General features: G+C 44.0%; 1 protein-coding gene across 3 annotated transcripts in view; it reads right to left on the bottom strand.

The window, feature by feature from the left end:
* RBM19 (RNA binding motif protein 19) overlaps positions 1-17,223 on the bottom strand; it is a 107,989-nt gene that overhangs the window by 52,192 nt on the left and 38,574 nt on the right. Inside the window, exon 22 of one of the 3 annotated variants that reach the window (XM_067550162.1) lies at positions 9,996-10,098. The exons of the other annotated variants lie outside the window; for them this stretch is intronic. Coding sequence (XP_067406263.1) covers positions 10,092-10,098 — 7 coding nt within the window. The 3' untranslated portion in view covers positions 9,996-10,091. Of the gene's footprint in view, positions 1-9,995; positions 10,099-17,223 lie in introns of those variants that run through there. 3 annotated transcript variants of the gene reach the window in all.

The following is a 17,223-nucleotide window of genomic DNA, read 5'->3' as shown; positions in this document are numbered from 1 at the left end:
GCATATAGCTCCTTTCCCTGAAGAGTCTAAGACTATGTTCAGCATGACAGAGACATAGAATTAGAAAACAAAAATATTTAGCGCTTTCCAGGTAGGCAGACTGCTCCATGGAATAGTGGTAGCAGCTTAGAATGCTATTTGGCTGGACCCTATTTAAACATCCCATGGAAATCAAGAGTGACTATCTTTAAAATTTCAGAGGGGTAGCCGTGTTAGTCTGTATACAGCAAAAACAAGAGTCCTGTAGCACCTTAAAGACTAACAAATTTCTGCGGGCATAAGCTTTCATGGGCTGCAACCCATTTAGTCAGATGCACCTTTAAAATGCCGAGCTAACCCTTAGGGTTAGAGCTCAAAACAGATGCCAGTATTTAGAGCCCTGCTAACTCCTGATCTGCTGCAAAGATTGATCTGTTAAATAATCCAATAGCTATAACACAAGAATGGGCTCGTGGGTTCTATTCTAGATGCAGCCTCAGATTTGCTGTATGACCTTGGGAAAGTCACAACAGCCCTGTTCTTGGAGTTTGCCACCTGCAAAATAGGGACAATATTTACCAACCTCATGGAGTGGTGTGAGGCTTAATTCCTTAATTAATTAATGCTAGCAGAGTGCATTGGGATTAAAAAAAAAAAAAAAGGTGCAATGCAAATGCAAACATTTTCAAGGGGTAAAGAAAAATAATGACACACTCCAAATGGTCTGATGAGTTTTAAGACACAAGAGAGTGATTTTGGTTTGCAAACAAGGCAAACCGCCTAGAGCCCTGTGTGATTAAGAGAGAGAAAGGCTTCAGACTCAGCTGGTCAATTGGGGTTTTGCAGCCAAAGGGCACCTAACAGTTATTCTGTGGTGCCGCACATGGTCCAAACTAACACAGAAGTGAGTCAGCGGGACGACTTTCCTTTCTATGACAGAAGGAGAAATGCCAGAGAGAGAGAGGCAGCGGGGAGGGGAAAAGGGAGGGGGGTCGGGGGTCGGAATAGGGCGGCGTGGCCCATGGGAAGTACCCAGAATGAAAACCATAGTTAGATTTCTCAGGGTGCTCTCTTGCGCACTTGTCTAATTACATCCAGACGGCGCTTTCAGCGCACCTGCCACAGCAACTGTTTATCTCGCCGACGAGTTAAAGAGCATCATTTGCAAAGTTCACTAGGAAGGAAAGCCAATTATCATGTCGCCGGCTAGGTACAAAGCACCCTCTCGCTTTATCTCCACCGCTGGCTCTCAGCAACACGGCAGAGGAGCCTTTCATACTAATTTTTGCTGACTTCCCCCCCGCGCCCCGCAAACACTTTCTTACACACTGCCCCCCCTTGCTTCCATTTGAAAGCCTCTCCGAGAACTGGCCCACCAGCGAATCTGTGATACAGCAGAAGAGGGAGCTGCAGGTGGAAACAAACAAGTGTTGATGCCAAAAAACAGACCTGCTCTCATGTGATCTCTCTTCCTCCCCAGAGCCACTCCCTTTTCATTGCAAAAATATTCAAATATTCCCTAATCTAGCGAGATGTCAAAAGGAAGCTGGATCAGGCAGCCCCTGAATAGGGAGACTGTGAGATATCATAATTAGAGTGGTCATTAGTGACACATGCAGTAGAAGGACTTGCAAATGAAGTGTGGCTTTCTCTTTCTTTTGAACTTACTATGGCTATAAAGAGAGGTGGGGATTAGTCAACAGGACCAGCTTCAAGTGGTGAAATAGAAGTACATGCTGTGAACAGGAACCAAAAAAAAGGTGCTGGTGAAGCGAGTCAGATGCAGGGAGTGAAGAAGCTGGAGCGGGTGGCCTGGATTTCTACATCCACTCTCTGCAGCTCTTCCAAAATCCTCTCTTCAGACACTATAGTGGGGTAGCACGTCTCTTTCTGTTTAGCCTTGCTATTCACATCTATCCCCTCACGCTCCTCTCACCGCCACTTTGCTGATTTCATACCAGCCAGCAACCATTGCCTGCAAATTCTCACTTCTTTCCTTTTAAGCTACTGTCCCAGACCTAGCTTTTCCCCTCCTTACTCCCCGCACCGTGTTCACTTGCTTTCAGGCATTCTCTCCCTCTGATTCAGGGTTCTAGGGCCATGGATAAGTACCTTGGCTTTTCTCTTCCAGAGTTAACTCTTTCCGTCTCGCCCCCTTGTCGTCTGACTGTCACGTCAAAGCCCTTCTTTTCTTAATGCTCCTGCTAATGGATGGATGTCTCGCCCCTTCCTCTTCTTCTCAGCTAATATATTCCTCTCACACCATTGGCCACCAGTTGACTTGTTTTCATTGTTCACTGAAGTTTTATTACAGCATCCTGCAACTCCTTCCCATGCTCTTTGGATTAAAGGCATCTGAATAGATCACATGATGTCATGGCTGCTGCATGGATGGAACAAGGTCTGAGCTCAGCTTCAGGATGCAGGTGGAGCTAGGAAGTGTGGGATACAGCAGAAGAAATGCATACTGCATCTACTGCTAACGGAGGTGAAGTAGCTGATTAAGCCTCAGATTTTGTAGACCTGGACTCCCCCAAACCACAAGCAAAATCCCACCAGGGTAACGCAGTGTTTCCCAAGGGAGATAAGCAGATACTGAAAGCCACCTTGGTCTTACCACATTAACCATCATCCAAAAGGCCTCAATTCAGGAGAAACAAATACATTTCAAAATTCAAATATACACCCACTGAACAGTGTTGGCAGCATTTGACCCATTTTACCCACCCTGCCTTAAGCAAGCACCCGTCTCAGGACCTTCTCCTCCACAGCTGTATGGAGAGGGGAAGACCAAAGCCGGGGACAGTGCTGCAGGTGAGAGGTCTACAGTGGTATTTGAGTATAACTCACAAAGGGTCTCCGCTGCTTTTCAGGGACATCTGATGCACAAGGGGTTAAAAACTGTCTGGTTCTGCCTAATATTCAACTTCACTGAAGTCGGGTTGGACCAATTTCTAAGTCTCTTCTTCCTTCCCATGATCCTACAAGTTCAGAGCCCATCAGTATCCAAGAGAAGTCTTGGGGAGGAAAACCTGTAATATACGTTTCTAGTATATTAATCTATATACATCATCTCTCATCATCCTGCTCGGTCTCCCAGAGAGATTTAAATCCATCTGGGCATGGACTCCATTGCTGTTTTACTAAGTGAAATAACTTGGTATCTCTCCACCACTGCCTCACTGTATAGTCACCATCCAAATCATTAGCATATAGAAACCTTACTGACCCCAATACCCATCCATAGGTCTTACCCATGTTATTAATTGAATTTTCTATGGCACTCAGGTACCACCATATGTGTACTCATGGATTTACCTTCAATACCCATATGAAATAAGTAACAATTACCCCCTTTTACAGATGGGGAAACCAACGCAGAGATTTACCAAAGGCCACACAGGGAGTTTGTGGCAAAGCCAGGATCCGGACTCTGGTCTCCTTCGTACTAATCCAGAATCTACCTCTCTCAAGAGCCTGTAAGAAGCTACACACTAACACTGTTACCCATTGCTTAGACAGTTTTAAAAATGTAAATGGTTTGCCCCCGACTCAATTTATTTTCCTTAACAGTTGCTTATAAGGGATCTTATCAAAAGCTTTCTGAAATTCCAAGTAAATTAGTAATTAGGCAGGTTTTCAGAATGATAATTATGCCCTTCCATGCCCCGTGATGTGTTATTTACCTGAGAAGATATACATAATTAGGGCTCTTCTTTATAACTGGTATTACGGGCACTAAATTCTACTTCAGTCTATCGTGTAATTACACAGTTAGGCTGCATGCTAAACAGAATAAGCATAAATTCCAAAAACGGGGCAAAAAAAAAAAATCCTCTTTCAGCAGCACAGTGAAGGGTTTAAAATTTCAATATCCCTCCATTAACTCATTTTAAAACAGGTGCTAGGATCAGGTTTGGCTTTTTAATTTTGTTTCATTTAATCCCACTTTGCAAGGTTTAATGTTATGCAAGATATTAAATTCCTTAAAGAGATTCACTTTAAAGCTGGTGTTAAAGGGGCATTTCCTTTCCCAGGTCTCTACAGATCTGCAGTGATCGTGGAAGCAGAAATGTATTGTCTTATATTCCGTCTCTTCTCCTCGCTGCACACTCCTTCCACCTCCCAAATAATGATTATTTTTCGACAGCTCCTCAGCAGCAGCGAGAGGAGAATGACAGACAGACAGGTACAGTTGCCATGGTACAACTGTCACAGTAATTTAGCTCTACAGTGCTGGCTCCCACAGAATAACTTAACCAGCAGTACTGGCGGGAGGGAATGCTGGGTAGCTGAGCCCAAATAATCTAACTTTTCTTGCAAGAAAACCTAGCTCAAGCCCCATCTTGGAAGATGCATGTTGGTGATCTCAGCTAGGTCCACAGGGGTAGCGACTAAGAGATCCCCACTGGACTGCCTTTGGAATTAGAGACGTACAGAAATGGATTAGATTGGAAAAGCTGTAAAGTCTAGTTAGCTCCAATACTTGATCTTCTGGGAAACATACTCAGTCTGTCTCCCCCTAAATGATTAAGTCCACGGTAACCTCAAATTCTTTTGTGCTTCCTTGTTACATTTAACTGCTTGATCAGAGTGTTTATCAATAACAAGGTATCTGCTTCATAGCTAAATTTATTCTTGTGCTTTAAAACCCTGATCACACATTACAGCATTGAAGCTAGAAACAATCTTGCCTTGAAACTTTATATATGCTTATACATCGAGGCTCGGATTTTTCAAAGCTTCGACACTCAATTCCTGTTAATTTTAATGGGAACTGGGCATCCAACCCCATTAGGTGGCTTGAAAATCCCAGCCTAATCTCATTTAGATCAATCAGTTATTTCTCCCCATCTCACAAAATGGGGGACCACGCTCAGTTCCCAAAGCCCATCCTTAAGAGTTTTCCCCTTCCCCATACCACCTTTCAATCCTCATAGCACACTTTAAAAAAAAAAAGACACTGGTATTTATATGAGCTGAATAATCCTCATTCCCATGATGCCAGACAAAGCTCTTGACTAGTGGAACTGTTAATACCTACGGCAGAATGGGTTTCCCATCCTAACAAAGGCAGTTCTGTCATGTATGGCTTTATGTTGCAGCCTAGACAGATATTTGTGGGAGGGCGTTCTATCAGATCACAGGTGGAGACTAACAGCTTGGTTTCATACCGAACACAGCCCTGGGGGGGACGGAAAGGAATTGATCCACCACTGAGTTTTTTGCATGTGGTGATTGTTTACCTTCGCGGCGCCACCTATGAACGCGCAAGTTATCCTATATGGGTCACTTTCAAATCTAGCTCATTGTAGATTTTTCCCCCCTGGGCTAGATTCATTCAGGACTCCGCATGGGTTTTGTGAACTGGAAATTAGTGCAGAATCTCTAAGAAAAGGCTTTTTGTAGACAGAGGAGGCTGCCTTTGTTGGACTCTCACTTGAACTTAGTGTAGTTTGCACAAAGTTTCACAGCCTAGGATGCCAGTATCCCCACTTCTAAAGAAGATGCCACACAGCTCCACTTGAGCTGCAAATAAATACCCACACTTGGCCCATGTCAACTGGCTCAGGCTGGGATGATGTAAAACTGCAGTGTAGACACTTGGGCTGGAGCCCAAGCGCTGGGACCCTGTGAGGGAGGAGGGTCCCAAAGCTGAAGCAAGTACACTGCAATTTTACAGCCCCACAGCCTGAGCCAGCAGACAAGTGCCAACCACAGGTATTTAACTGCGGTGCAGACATACCCCAACGTGCCAAGTTCCACCCTCTGATATACAGATGCAACTCCCACTGAGGCCACTGGGCAGGACCTAGATGTATCAACAGGAAGATCTGTGATCGACTACCCCGAACCATGCGAGACACTGGGTGGCTGAAGCCCTGTGAGGGCTCCGCACATGCAGAGCATCGCACGTGAACTGGGGTTCTAGACTGTAACTGGGCCTGGGCAAGCTACCTTGCAGAAGCAGGGTCTAAGATTTGATAAAGCACCAAGTCACCCTGGTATTGACACAAAGGCTGGAATTTCAAAACAGCCCATGGCTGGACTGTGCCTGAGATGTGGATGCCTAGCTCCCTTAGAAAACCTTCCTTTTTGAAATTCCCAATCTAAATATTTAATGTGCAGTCATGATCAAAAATAATTTAAACTAAAAAAAAAAAAAATAGCCCCAGGAGAGCCCACTACAAATCCACTCTCCTATAGACTCCTTTTGAGTCACTCAGTTTCAAAGACAGACATTTAAATTCTCAGCACTGTGGAGGATATAAGTAATTGAGAACACATTCTATTGTGCCCTGTGTGTCACCAAGAAAAGCCCCAACTCCAGACTATTTAGCCAAGGTACCACATGAGAAAAGAGAGCATCCGTTAGATACCAGGCTGAGATTATGATGCTAGCAGCCGAAAGATACTAATTTCAGGTTCAGCTGTAGACAGACTGCACCTGATCTGATGGAGAATAAATACGGACACCCCAGATATTTTTAGGCAGACATCTTTCTGAACATAGCTACGCTTCCAAGAGAATTTCCATTCCTATAAAGCTGCAAAATGACTTCAAAAGTAGCCAGATTAATTATTTTAATCAGAAGAACACAGAAGCACACGTAGAAGATTTAAAAAAATGCAAATACATTAAGAATGAAGTTCACATTAAGTGCCTCTATTCTCATTATGCAAAGACAATAATAATCATGAGATCTGAGTGTGGCATGGTCTCCAGGGAGAAGCAGCTTTCCCACCCCTCTCTCAGGCCTTTTAAAAATTAGGACTGGACATAGTATTAGAACATATAACTATCATGGAGTTAGCATACCCAATCAAAGTCTGATGAAATGAAAACACAAAATAACCTTCCAAACACACAGTATTTTTGGTATTTGAACCTTGAATTTGGGTGTCTGTTTCTGTCAAACAACCCAAATAAAGCCTCAAGTCCAAGTACATACTGGCTGTAGGTTGTCTCTCTTTATAGGCACCTTGGAACAATGGCAGTGTAGAAGAAAATGCTGATTTTAAAAAGTATCTTTCAAAATACCTTCACCTTATTTTGGCCAACATCAGGCTCCTTTTTACCCATAGTTCTCAAAAAGTATTCTACTAAGTTGGGCAAGCCTCCCAGCGGAGTTGCTCTTTTGGTTTACATTCTTATTTGGGTATCAGTCTAAGGGATGAGGATAGCAGAAGCGTGTGCAGGCTTGGAAATAGTGGCACTACGGACAATGGAGCAGCTCAGCCTTCTTTTGCCAAATGGACACTGCAGAGCTTGCAGTTCTCTTTTACTTTCCTGCAGATCCTTTTCAATCTATGGTATATAGTCAGAATTCAAATACGCCATACCAATTTATAGCGCAGTTTTGAACTAGAGCGAGTCGATGTCTTTGTTCATAAAGTACACGGCAGAACTTAGCTTTACGAGTCTGTGTTTGCATTTGTAATGATCAATTGATGTAATGTTAGTATAGCAGAGCTAGCTAGTCCTTTGAAGTGGGCTCTCATGTAGATTAAGCACATGTACATATATGATCATGGTACAAGCATATACAGACAAAAGTCTTAGGGCAAAATCCTGCAGAAATATTTATTACCAGGAAAGGAAACATGGCTGGTCTTCCGGTTTTGGCACTGGACTGGGACTCAGGAGACGTTGTTTCAATTTCCAGCCCTTCCACAGACTTCCTGTGTGACCTTGGGCAAACCACATCTGTGCCTCAGTTTCCTATCTGAAGACTAGGAACAGCATTGGCTTTCTCCACACTTTGTGCACTCTTCGGGGGAGAGGACACACGACACGGTGTCATTGTATGTATGCGTGGTACCAAGCACAGTGGAGTCCTGATTTTAATTGGAACAATACAGTAACATGAAGGCTTTGGTTCCATTGATGAGCCTTATCCTCATGTACACCAAGATCCCGCTACACTGCTGTGCGGGCGTAAAGGCCCTCCATGTTATTTAGGCTGATGTTAAGGACCCTTTACACCACCAGAGCAGTGTAAATGAGCTTTTATATAAAAGAGAATAAAGCCCAGTGTTTGAAGGATAGCATCCTACATCTTAAACTAAAATTAATCTAATCAATTGTTGTAAATTGACATCTATGTTTAATGTTTCGAGCAGACGGACTATAAAAGCACAGCTTAGCTGCACCACCAACATTGTGTTCTTTGCACTTAGGGTTCCTGCAAGCCTTGAATTTGATGCACAGGAAATGCGTTCACTTTGACAATGTAGTACTCGATTCTTTTAGTGTAGCTTACATTTTTCATGCTGTTTGGAGGGGAAGGGGAAAAATGGTTTGTTCTTTTATCAGGTATTAATTTAGCAGGATTTCACAGAATTTCAGTATAGATTCCAAGAACATACAAATGGGATTTACTCAAGCAAAACCGCACCTATCCACAGCTCTTAAATATGGGCCCGTTGTATTGGCATGCAATATATTGTAAGCAGAGTGAACCTGTGTAATAGCAGCTCTGAACCCTGGCTATGGACTTCACTAATTCAATAAATAGTCTCGTCAAAGTCTAAATGGCTGCTTAGATGGCTTTACCACCCTCCTCCACTTGTGCCCCCCCCCCCCCCCAACTACAAACCTTTTAAATAAAACAAATTAAACCACACACAAAAAACACACCGCCTGAGCCTTTTATGGCTCCACTCTCCAGCAGGAGCCAGAAAAATGCAAATGAATCCAGAGACCGGCAGAAGGGCTCACTGAAGACTCAGAACGTTGTATGGGAGACGTGTGTGTTTTGGTTCCCCCTCCCCCGCTAAAAAAAAATCTGTAATAATAATATTCAGTACGATGCCATAGGTGTCTGCAACCAATCAGAGGCGATGGCAGACGCTTGTACCTTGCTGACAGATGCTGTCAAAATAGCCTTGCGTTCATGGGCTCGATGATAATGTGAAAATGAGATACAAATGAGGGGCTATTGGAGAAGGGTGGGATCAATGTTCCTCTCAGTCTACCGGCACTGCACACTCAGACAAACTCGACAGAGATGTAACACACCCACGTACAATAAGAGGGGAGGAAAGGAAAGGAAATGAGATACCCCAAAATAACCTGCCTTTACTAAATGTTTTAAAGAGACATGCCTATAAAGGGAGAAAGGAATTCACCTTTGCTAAGCAGCAAACATTTCTAATAAACACCACCTTGTGTTTGTAAGCTGTATTTTCAGACCCCAAAGCACTTACAGTTACTATACACTAGAGAGATCTTTTCCCTTCCTGAAATGCAGCCACTTCTGGGGTGGGACAGAACTGTTGTTTTGTGCCAGGAATGCGTCCATATTGCTTTGAGAGTCAGGAAGAAGAAGAACTTGTCCAGCTGAAACTGCGGGGAAAATTTAGGGAACTAGGATGCAATTACCCAAAGCTAGAACTGAGCTAAATCAGCATGGACTCCCATTCCTACAGCTGTGAAAGGGATGAAGTCTTCAGGGTTACATTTTCAAATATAGGTGCCTACACTGATGCTGACAAGATACGGATGCACCTAGATAAGTATCTGTCTGCGCACCCACAGTTGCCAGTGTTGCAGGCAAAAGAGTTAAACTGTAGATTTTAAAAATCACAAGCAGTCATGGTTTGGGTTTTATATTTCACCTGAAACACGGACTTTGAATCACATACCAGAGACAGGGGGTTTACTCAGAGCAGAATAGATTAATAGATTACAGGGACAGAAAGGAGCATTGTGATCATCTAGTCTGACTTCCTGTGTAACAGCCCATAGGACTTCCCTGAATTAATTCTTCTTTGAACTAGAGCATCTCTTTTAGAAATACATTTACTCTTGATTTTAAAATTGCGACTGATGAAGAATCCATCACAGCCCCATATAAATTGTTCCAGTGGTTAATTGTCCGCCTCAAACTGCATCTTGCTTCCACTCTGAATACATGAGGTTTCCCCAAGAAGCTTGCTTCTCGGTTTGAACAGGAGTGCTTGCCCCTTTAAAATAAATTAAGAGTAATGCACTAACAAAATGATCCTTAAGCAAACACTCTTCAGCCTTCTGAACTTCAGATGGAGAAGACCTAGATCAGGGATGACTTCAGGAAGCACCATATCCTCTGGTTATTTCAGAACAGTAATTATGTGCTGTAGATGACAGAAACTGGGTCACAACTAGAAGTCCCCCCAACTATTCGGATTATGATAGAGCCCACAGCATGCAACACACTTACTCAGAGGAAAAGCCTGTAATCTAAAGAAAAGCAGGCAACTCTTCTTGGAGCAACCTAGGTCAGAGTTTTTATTCCCCCCCAAATACCCCTAATCCTAGACGCTGGGAGCATCAAGTGTTTGTCACTTATGAAGGGTTTTTTTCCATAGATTACAAAGCATTTCACAGATGTGCATATTCTCATGTCACAAATGGGGAAACTGAGGCATGGGGCTGAGATGTGATTTGTGCAGTCACGTGGAAAGTCAATGACAAAGCCAGGAACAGAACTTGGGTCTCCCACTGCCACTTCAGTGCTCTATCAACTGGACAGTGCTATTTCCCTAATAGGCATAGCAGCTGCTCATGATGTCAGGGGAAAGAAGGACTGCAGACAGTAACCTGTTGCCTCTTAAGAGGAGGCTCTAAAGGAACTGGCACGTGCATGGAAGAGCAGAAAGATTGACTCCAGCTATTCAGTCTCTTCAAAGCAGAGTATCTTTTAATGTTGAGCAGTTCCCTTAATCTTCATCAGGAAACAGTACCACTGATTTGCTCATTCAATAAGAGAAGGTAGATAGTAACAGCTGGTAGCCTCACACAGTTTAAATGGGACCCTCTAAACGTTGCTGATAGGGTTTTTATGTGGTATGACTGCAAATAAACACTGCTCAAAGGGTTAACAATAAGCACTGTGCACCAACAAAGGTGAGGTATTACTTAGAGCAACTGTACCTATACTGGGCAGTCCAACTTTCACTGGACCTGTGAAAATGCAGATGCAGAGTTGGGGAGGAGAGCAACAAGCGATTAAAAAGGAACAGAAGGCAAAAAGCTACTGGGCTTGATTTCCAAAGAAACTGAGCACTTGCCGCTCCAATTTGCATTTTGGGAGCTCCACACCTCTTTAAAAAAAAAAAAATCAGGCCCACTGAATCTGCATGTAACTCCTCGAAGCTTCCAAAGCTGAGCATTTTACATTACATGTTTTTTCCTGTGTAAAACCTCAAACATAACCTGCATCACAATGCACTTTAGAGAAGGTTTTTTTAAACACACAGGATAAGAAAAGGGAGGGGACCGTTAAGCAGCATTGGCAAGAGAAGAGAGGCAGGTTTGCAGATGAGGCCACGGGGATGGCTAAATGGTCTGAGCCCCAGCTCTGAAGTCCCTACAGCCACAACCCAGAAAGGATTTAATGGCCCTTTCTTCTTCAGAGATGGGCAAATTGAAGTTTACCAGAAGAGGCTTTTTTCAGTCATTAGAAAGCCAAAGCCACCATCTCTGCTTTTGATGGTCGTCGAGATCCCTCGGACTTGAAAATCTTGGACTAAAATGTTCGTCTCCTCAACTGCTGGGCAGCACACTGTAAGCCTGGTGGCTGCACCCCTCAGTGCAGTTAAATATACAGTTAGTGAAGTGCTGCGGGATCCCTTCAGGATGAAAAGGTACTACATCGAATACAAGACTGTATTTGGAGAGGAGAGATCCAGAGAGGCAGAGATCCAGAGAGGCAGCTCCAGATGACTGGAAGGTGAAGGTTCTTGCACCAGCAGGACTGGAGTAGGTGAAGGGACAGAAAGGAGTTCTGCAGGGGGAAGGTCCATGGAAGATTTTTAAAATGGGAGAGCAATTTATAGACAGATCCTGATTGCATGTCTGCCCCCACCATTGCGAGAATCCTCCCTCCCAGACGGCAACTGCATGTAAAGAGGGGTTTTGACCAAGGTCCAACGTGTAACAGCTTTCTCATTCCCCACAGGTTGGGCAGTTTACTCCCGCCCTTCTCCTGTGCCGTTGGATTGCAGAGTAGACCTGCCTGCTGCAGCAGACCTAATTTCATGGGGCTTTTGTGCAAGCAGTGGGGTGGAAAATGATCATCAGGAGCCATCATGTGGAGACGCGCCCCTCCCGTTTCCTCGATCCAGCCTCCTTCCCCCCAGAACCCAGGCAGCCTAAACATGCTGGGCCCGTGCTGCAGCAGAGAGAGGCTACCAATGATCTTTCCAAATACCAGCAGTTCTGAAGTGAGTGTATACTCTTTTCCCATCCCCCTGCTCCTCCTGCTCTCTCAGATACTGATGAGCAAGACAGCGCAGTCCTGCGTGACAGCGTGAAACTAATACGATTTTGGGGAAAGTTGGCAGTGAATAATGAGCATCTGAAATACCTTGGTTCCACCCCTCGCTTCCACTTTAACCCCTTTGTTGCTGGCATGCCACTGTGGCACAAACGTAGCAGTATGTACATAGGTGTAAGGTGCTAACATCAGCAGTTCTGCAGGGAAGCAGCTCTGAAGATGCACTTGGCTCCATGTAAGCAATTGTACTGCAGAAGTTTCGTTGAGGGCCCGGTTACACTGGCAGCAGTTAGGCCTGGTGTGCTGATTGGCACCCTGGGCTTTGGAATACAGGAGCTCCTGCACTGACCTCTCCTTCCAACTTAAGTGATGGATCTCAGAGGAATCCACAAAGGAATCCCCACACGCGTGAGCTAGATGCCATGAGGCAACTGCCCCTTCCTGCAACCCCACTGGTCAAGTCAGAAAATGCATCTGCTAGTCTGTCCAGTATAAAGAATTAGATCATTACCTGATATCATAACGAGCAGCAGAAAAGATCTGGGACACAGGGATGAAGCAATTCTGCAAAAGCCAAGAAGGGCCCCAACCCAAGGGGAAAGGAGAGGACATTCTGTGCCCAGACACTATTTACTAGCAGAATGGTCTATGATAACTCTCGTTGCCAAGGCTACCTAAATAGAAAGGTGGCCACTGCAGCCTGACAATGTGAGTGCGTTCAACTATGAGAAGGAAGAGCTTTTAATTCTAAAAAATACCTAGTTCTTGTCTAGTGCTTTTCATCAGTAGGTCTCAAAGCACTTAACAAAGGCGGCCACTATCTTTATCCCCATTTTACAGAGGGGAAAACTGAGGCAAAAAGCAGGGAAGTGACTTGCCCCAAATCACCCAGCAGGCCAGCGGCAGGGCCAGGAATAGGTCTCTCGAGACCCATTCCAATTATCTATCCAATAGGCCACCCTGCCTCACTCTTCCTCTAAGCAGTATATTTGTATTGTTCCACTGGCAGACACTGGCTATTACATACCCTGATCCATCCTCCCCTTTAATCTTCCCTGCCTCAAATATCTGGCTTATAAATTGGAGCAGTTAATGAGTTGTCATCTAGCATCCAGAGATCCAGCCCTGAGAGGCCACCACAGAGCCAGCCTTAACTTTACCTTTTCCAGCCCAGCCAAAGACAGAAATGGATGTTGCAGCTTCTTTTGGTTCACAACTTACAGTCTGCTCAGGCTACCTCCAGCCTCAGTACTCATGGCAAGGTCTTTCCTAAGTCAGGCTGGCTTCTAATTTCATTCATGCTTTGGTCATGTGACATAAGGATGGGCCCCAATTCCAACCTGACTTGTCTTTTTCACCAGGACAGCTCTGGGCATGAAGCTGGGCAGCCTTTCTGCTGCTGTCCGATTCTCTTTCAAACCAAATCAAATACTCAATATTTCAACAGCTCTTCCTGGTTTCTGAGAGCTCCATTCCTGAAACCGCTCTCATAAGCGGCAAAAAAAGTAGAAGCTAGATGTCCACTGATCCGCAAAGCTGATGTTCTTGGGAGGAAAGGGCAGTCTACAAGAGGTTTATAACTGTACTATGCCTTTTCATAAGCACAGAGGGGGAAGGTTTGTTAAAATATCTGAATTTTAAAATCCACCGGATTGAAAGGGACACAAACAACATCAGCCCAACCTTGCAGCTTGATAAAATGAGGCAAAGAATGGATTTTGCAAGTGTCAACATGAATGGAAAACATTTATCAGTCTTTAATAGAATGCGATTTTGGTAAGACATTCCCATGAAGGGAGGGAGACTAAAAAATAAAATACACTATGTGCTACTGAAAAAAAGATAGTGAAATTGACCTATCTAGCTTCATTGTGAAAGCGCAAAAAATTAAACTGCTTTTCATTCTCAGCATTCCACGAAATGTAAAAATAGAAAAGGATTTTTTTTTTTTAAATATTTGTTTTCAATCTTCATTGTTCCTTGAATTACAGACTTAGAGGCGATCAGCTTTAGAAGTCAGGCAAGTACGCTTTCTATATAGCAGTTTCTAAAAACCCTTACAACCAACCTAAAAGCAATCTTAATGGTCAAACATGCCTCTTGGAAACATGCATGCTTAGCGTCTGCCCTAGGACAAAAATATTCTTTTGAACAGGTCAGGCAAAAGAATAATGCCATGTAAAATTAATAGCACTGAATGGGTATCCAAAGGAGATGCTGGATAAGGTTACCGGGGCCCAGCAAGTTGCTTCCTATCAAGAAGAAATTAAAAAAGCATCCACCCCCACACACATAATCCTTAGTCACCAGTCAGAATAAGCAGAGGGGGAAAAATTGCCAGAGGGTAACCCGCTTGAACATGGCATTTCAAACAAAAAACCAGAAAAGCACTGATGAAAAACAAGGAGCGGATGTATGAAACTAATTAAGCCCCATCACTAGGTTCGGTCGGCTTAGTGCCTTGGTGAGAGCCACATCAGCAAAAATCACAATGAGGGACCCTGGAAATTCTTAGTTTGCATCAGGCGATCAGACTGAGTAAGAACAGGCAGTCGGATATGGCTCAGCGGAGAGGGTTTAGGGGCGCAATGAGGGAGCTAACTGATCTGGAATATTAGTAACTCACTTACATCAACTATTGTGATTAATATTCAGATCTCAGAAAGGATATACACTGAAATAAGGCTGTCAAGGTAGTTAAAATGTTTCTTCTGTTAAACTTTTTTTTTTTTTTAAATTGAAACTGAAAATACTGAAAACTCACTTTAACTTCTTCCTCCATGGCTCATCTTGGACAGTGAAACTAGACTGGTCAGTTTCATTTGTTTGTCCTCATGGGCTACTCCAATACTGCTGTGCTGGGGTTTCCAGCACGGCAAGAACAGACCACAAGAAGAAAGAAAATCTTCATTTAAAAAAATCACGAACCCTTTTGTATGTGGTGACAGACATGCACAATCCCTGCATTTGCATCTGAAAGTAGGTACCAGTAGCGCTCCAATTTGCATCTGCAATTTGACTTCCATAAAAGCACCTGCGTACATTTTCACATAGGTTGTCCCAGGTAAGCTGGTGTTTTGAAGCCGGCAGGTGTAGCTATTAGTAAATCCTCTACAAGTCTTGCTGTAAGCATACACCAAGGGTAGATTGCTAGGCAGTGAGTAAGGCCTTGACAACAGCAATACAAATACAACAGGTCATAACGCCGTTCTATTGTTCTTTATATTGCAATAGCCTCAACAGGCCTCAATCGGAGACGGACACCCTATTGTGCTAGGTGCTGTACAAACATAAGATATTCCCCGCCCCACCGAGTAGTGCAGATGGGATGTCCCTGAAATATGCAAAAGCCTCGGATGTGTGGAAGGTCTGAACACTGTTAAAGTGCTGTCTACACTATAGAATGGAACCAGACAAGACGGCAACGGTAGTGTACACAGGCACCAAGAACGGAGGCTAAAGCCAGCACTTAATCTTTAGTCGTTTCCATCAGGGAGTAAAGAAACCAGGGATGAAAGAAAAAGACTTAAAAGACAAAAGGGACAAAGATCGTACAGTGGTACAACAGGTGAGGCCTCTGCAGCCCAACCCACATGCTGTTAATGAATGCCTCTTCCCACCTGTTGTGAATGCTACCATTCACTGTCCTAGCAGGAGGCTCACACCTACAGGAAGGAACAGTTCCCAGAGATGCTTCGCGGGAGGGGGAAGTGCAGCCGAGCAGAGAAACTCCATCCCTTTAGGATTGTGAGGCAATGTGGAAAGACACTTATAGCACAGAGGTTCGCAGTCAGGAAGGGTGAGGGCAAGCAGTTCAGATAAATGCACTGATGAAAAAGCATCAAGCAATGGGTTTTTTTTTAAAAGCACTTCCCATCAGTGTTCCCCAGCCTGCCCCCACCACTCCCAACTAATCAAAGATAGGAGGCATGGGCCAGAGCAGATGCATAAAATCTAGAAGTGTAACATTTCAAAGATAAAATTCCTGTTTAAATTCTACATCACAATTGCACAGCCTGTGTGGAATCACAGAGTTCACAGGTCTTGATCATACGTGTTCATACGTAAGACGCCCAACTGTCAGACATAGGAGCCTACATAGGAAGCTAAAATCCAGAATTAACACCGAAGGGTAAATTCTCAACTGGTATAAACTGGAACCATTCTAATTTATGCCAGTTTAGGATCTGGCTCTAAATCGGTGCCCAATGTTTGTTTTAATTCACCTATAACTTAAATGCCCAGGAATAGGGTTTGCACCTTGCATGTAGGTCCCACCTTTGAAACTGGGCCTGCGGCACAGAGATTTTCACTAGTGAATCTACAGATTGAGCAACACAAACCCATCAGAGCTACACAAAAGACTATCTACACCTGAATCCATCTGCAGTGCAGACACACACCATGCACATGCATCCCAGATGTGTTTTAGTCTAGCTCTTCCACTTACAGATAGTCTCAATGAAACCAGCTGTGCAGTCAGTTCAGTAGAAGATAGGATCCTCTTGCACCAAATGTTATTACTTCTTCCACAGCATCTTTAAAACCCAGCCTCACCTCTTCATTCCTACTCCTAAAATCTGCATATCCAAGTCTTGGTCGTCCTCACTTGCCTTGACTGCAGCAACCTCCTCCCTTCTTTGCTTCCCACTTCGCTCCTGGGTCCCCTCCATCCAACATACTGCCTCTAAAAGCATCTCTCTCGTTTGCCATTTGGACTATATGACTCCATTTCAAACCCTCTCCCGGGCCTCCTCTCCCCTTCCTGAGGAAGTTCAAGCTCCTGATTCATCTTCACAATCCTGCACAACCCCACTGCTTCCCACATTTCTTCACTCCTTTGCACTCAACCAAATGACCCTTTTGTCTTCTGCACTTGGCCCACTATGGTTCTTATGCTCAGAACAGACCCTGCCTTACAAAGATCCACTGTTTCCTCTCTTCTTCAACCACATTCAACAATAGCCCACTAACAAAAAAT

The sequence above is a fragment of the Emydura macquarii genome, unplaced genomic scaffold (assembly GCF_026122565.2).
Source record: "Emydura macquarii macquarii isolate MOO-44397 ecotype Brisbane River unplaced genomic scaffold, CSIRO-AGI_Emac_v2 contig_1254, whole genome shotgun sequence".
In the NCBI taxonomy this organism is placed as follows: domain Eukaryota; kingdom Metazoa; phylum Chordata; order Testudines; family Chelidae; genus Emydura; species Emydura macquarii.
Note: the sequence above shows the minus strand (reverse complement) of the source record. Positions and strands in the feature narration are given on the sequence as shown.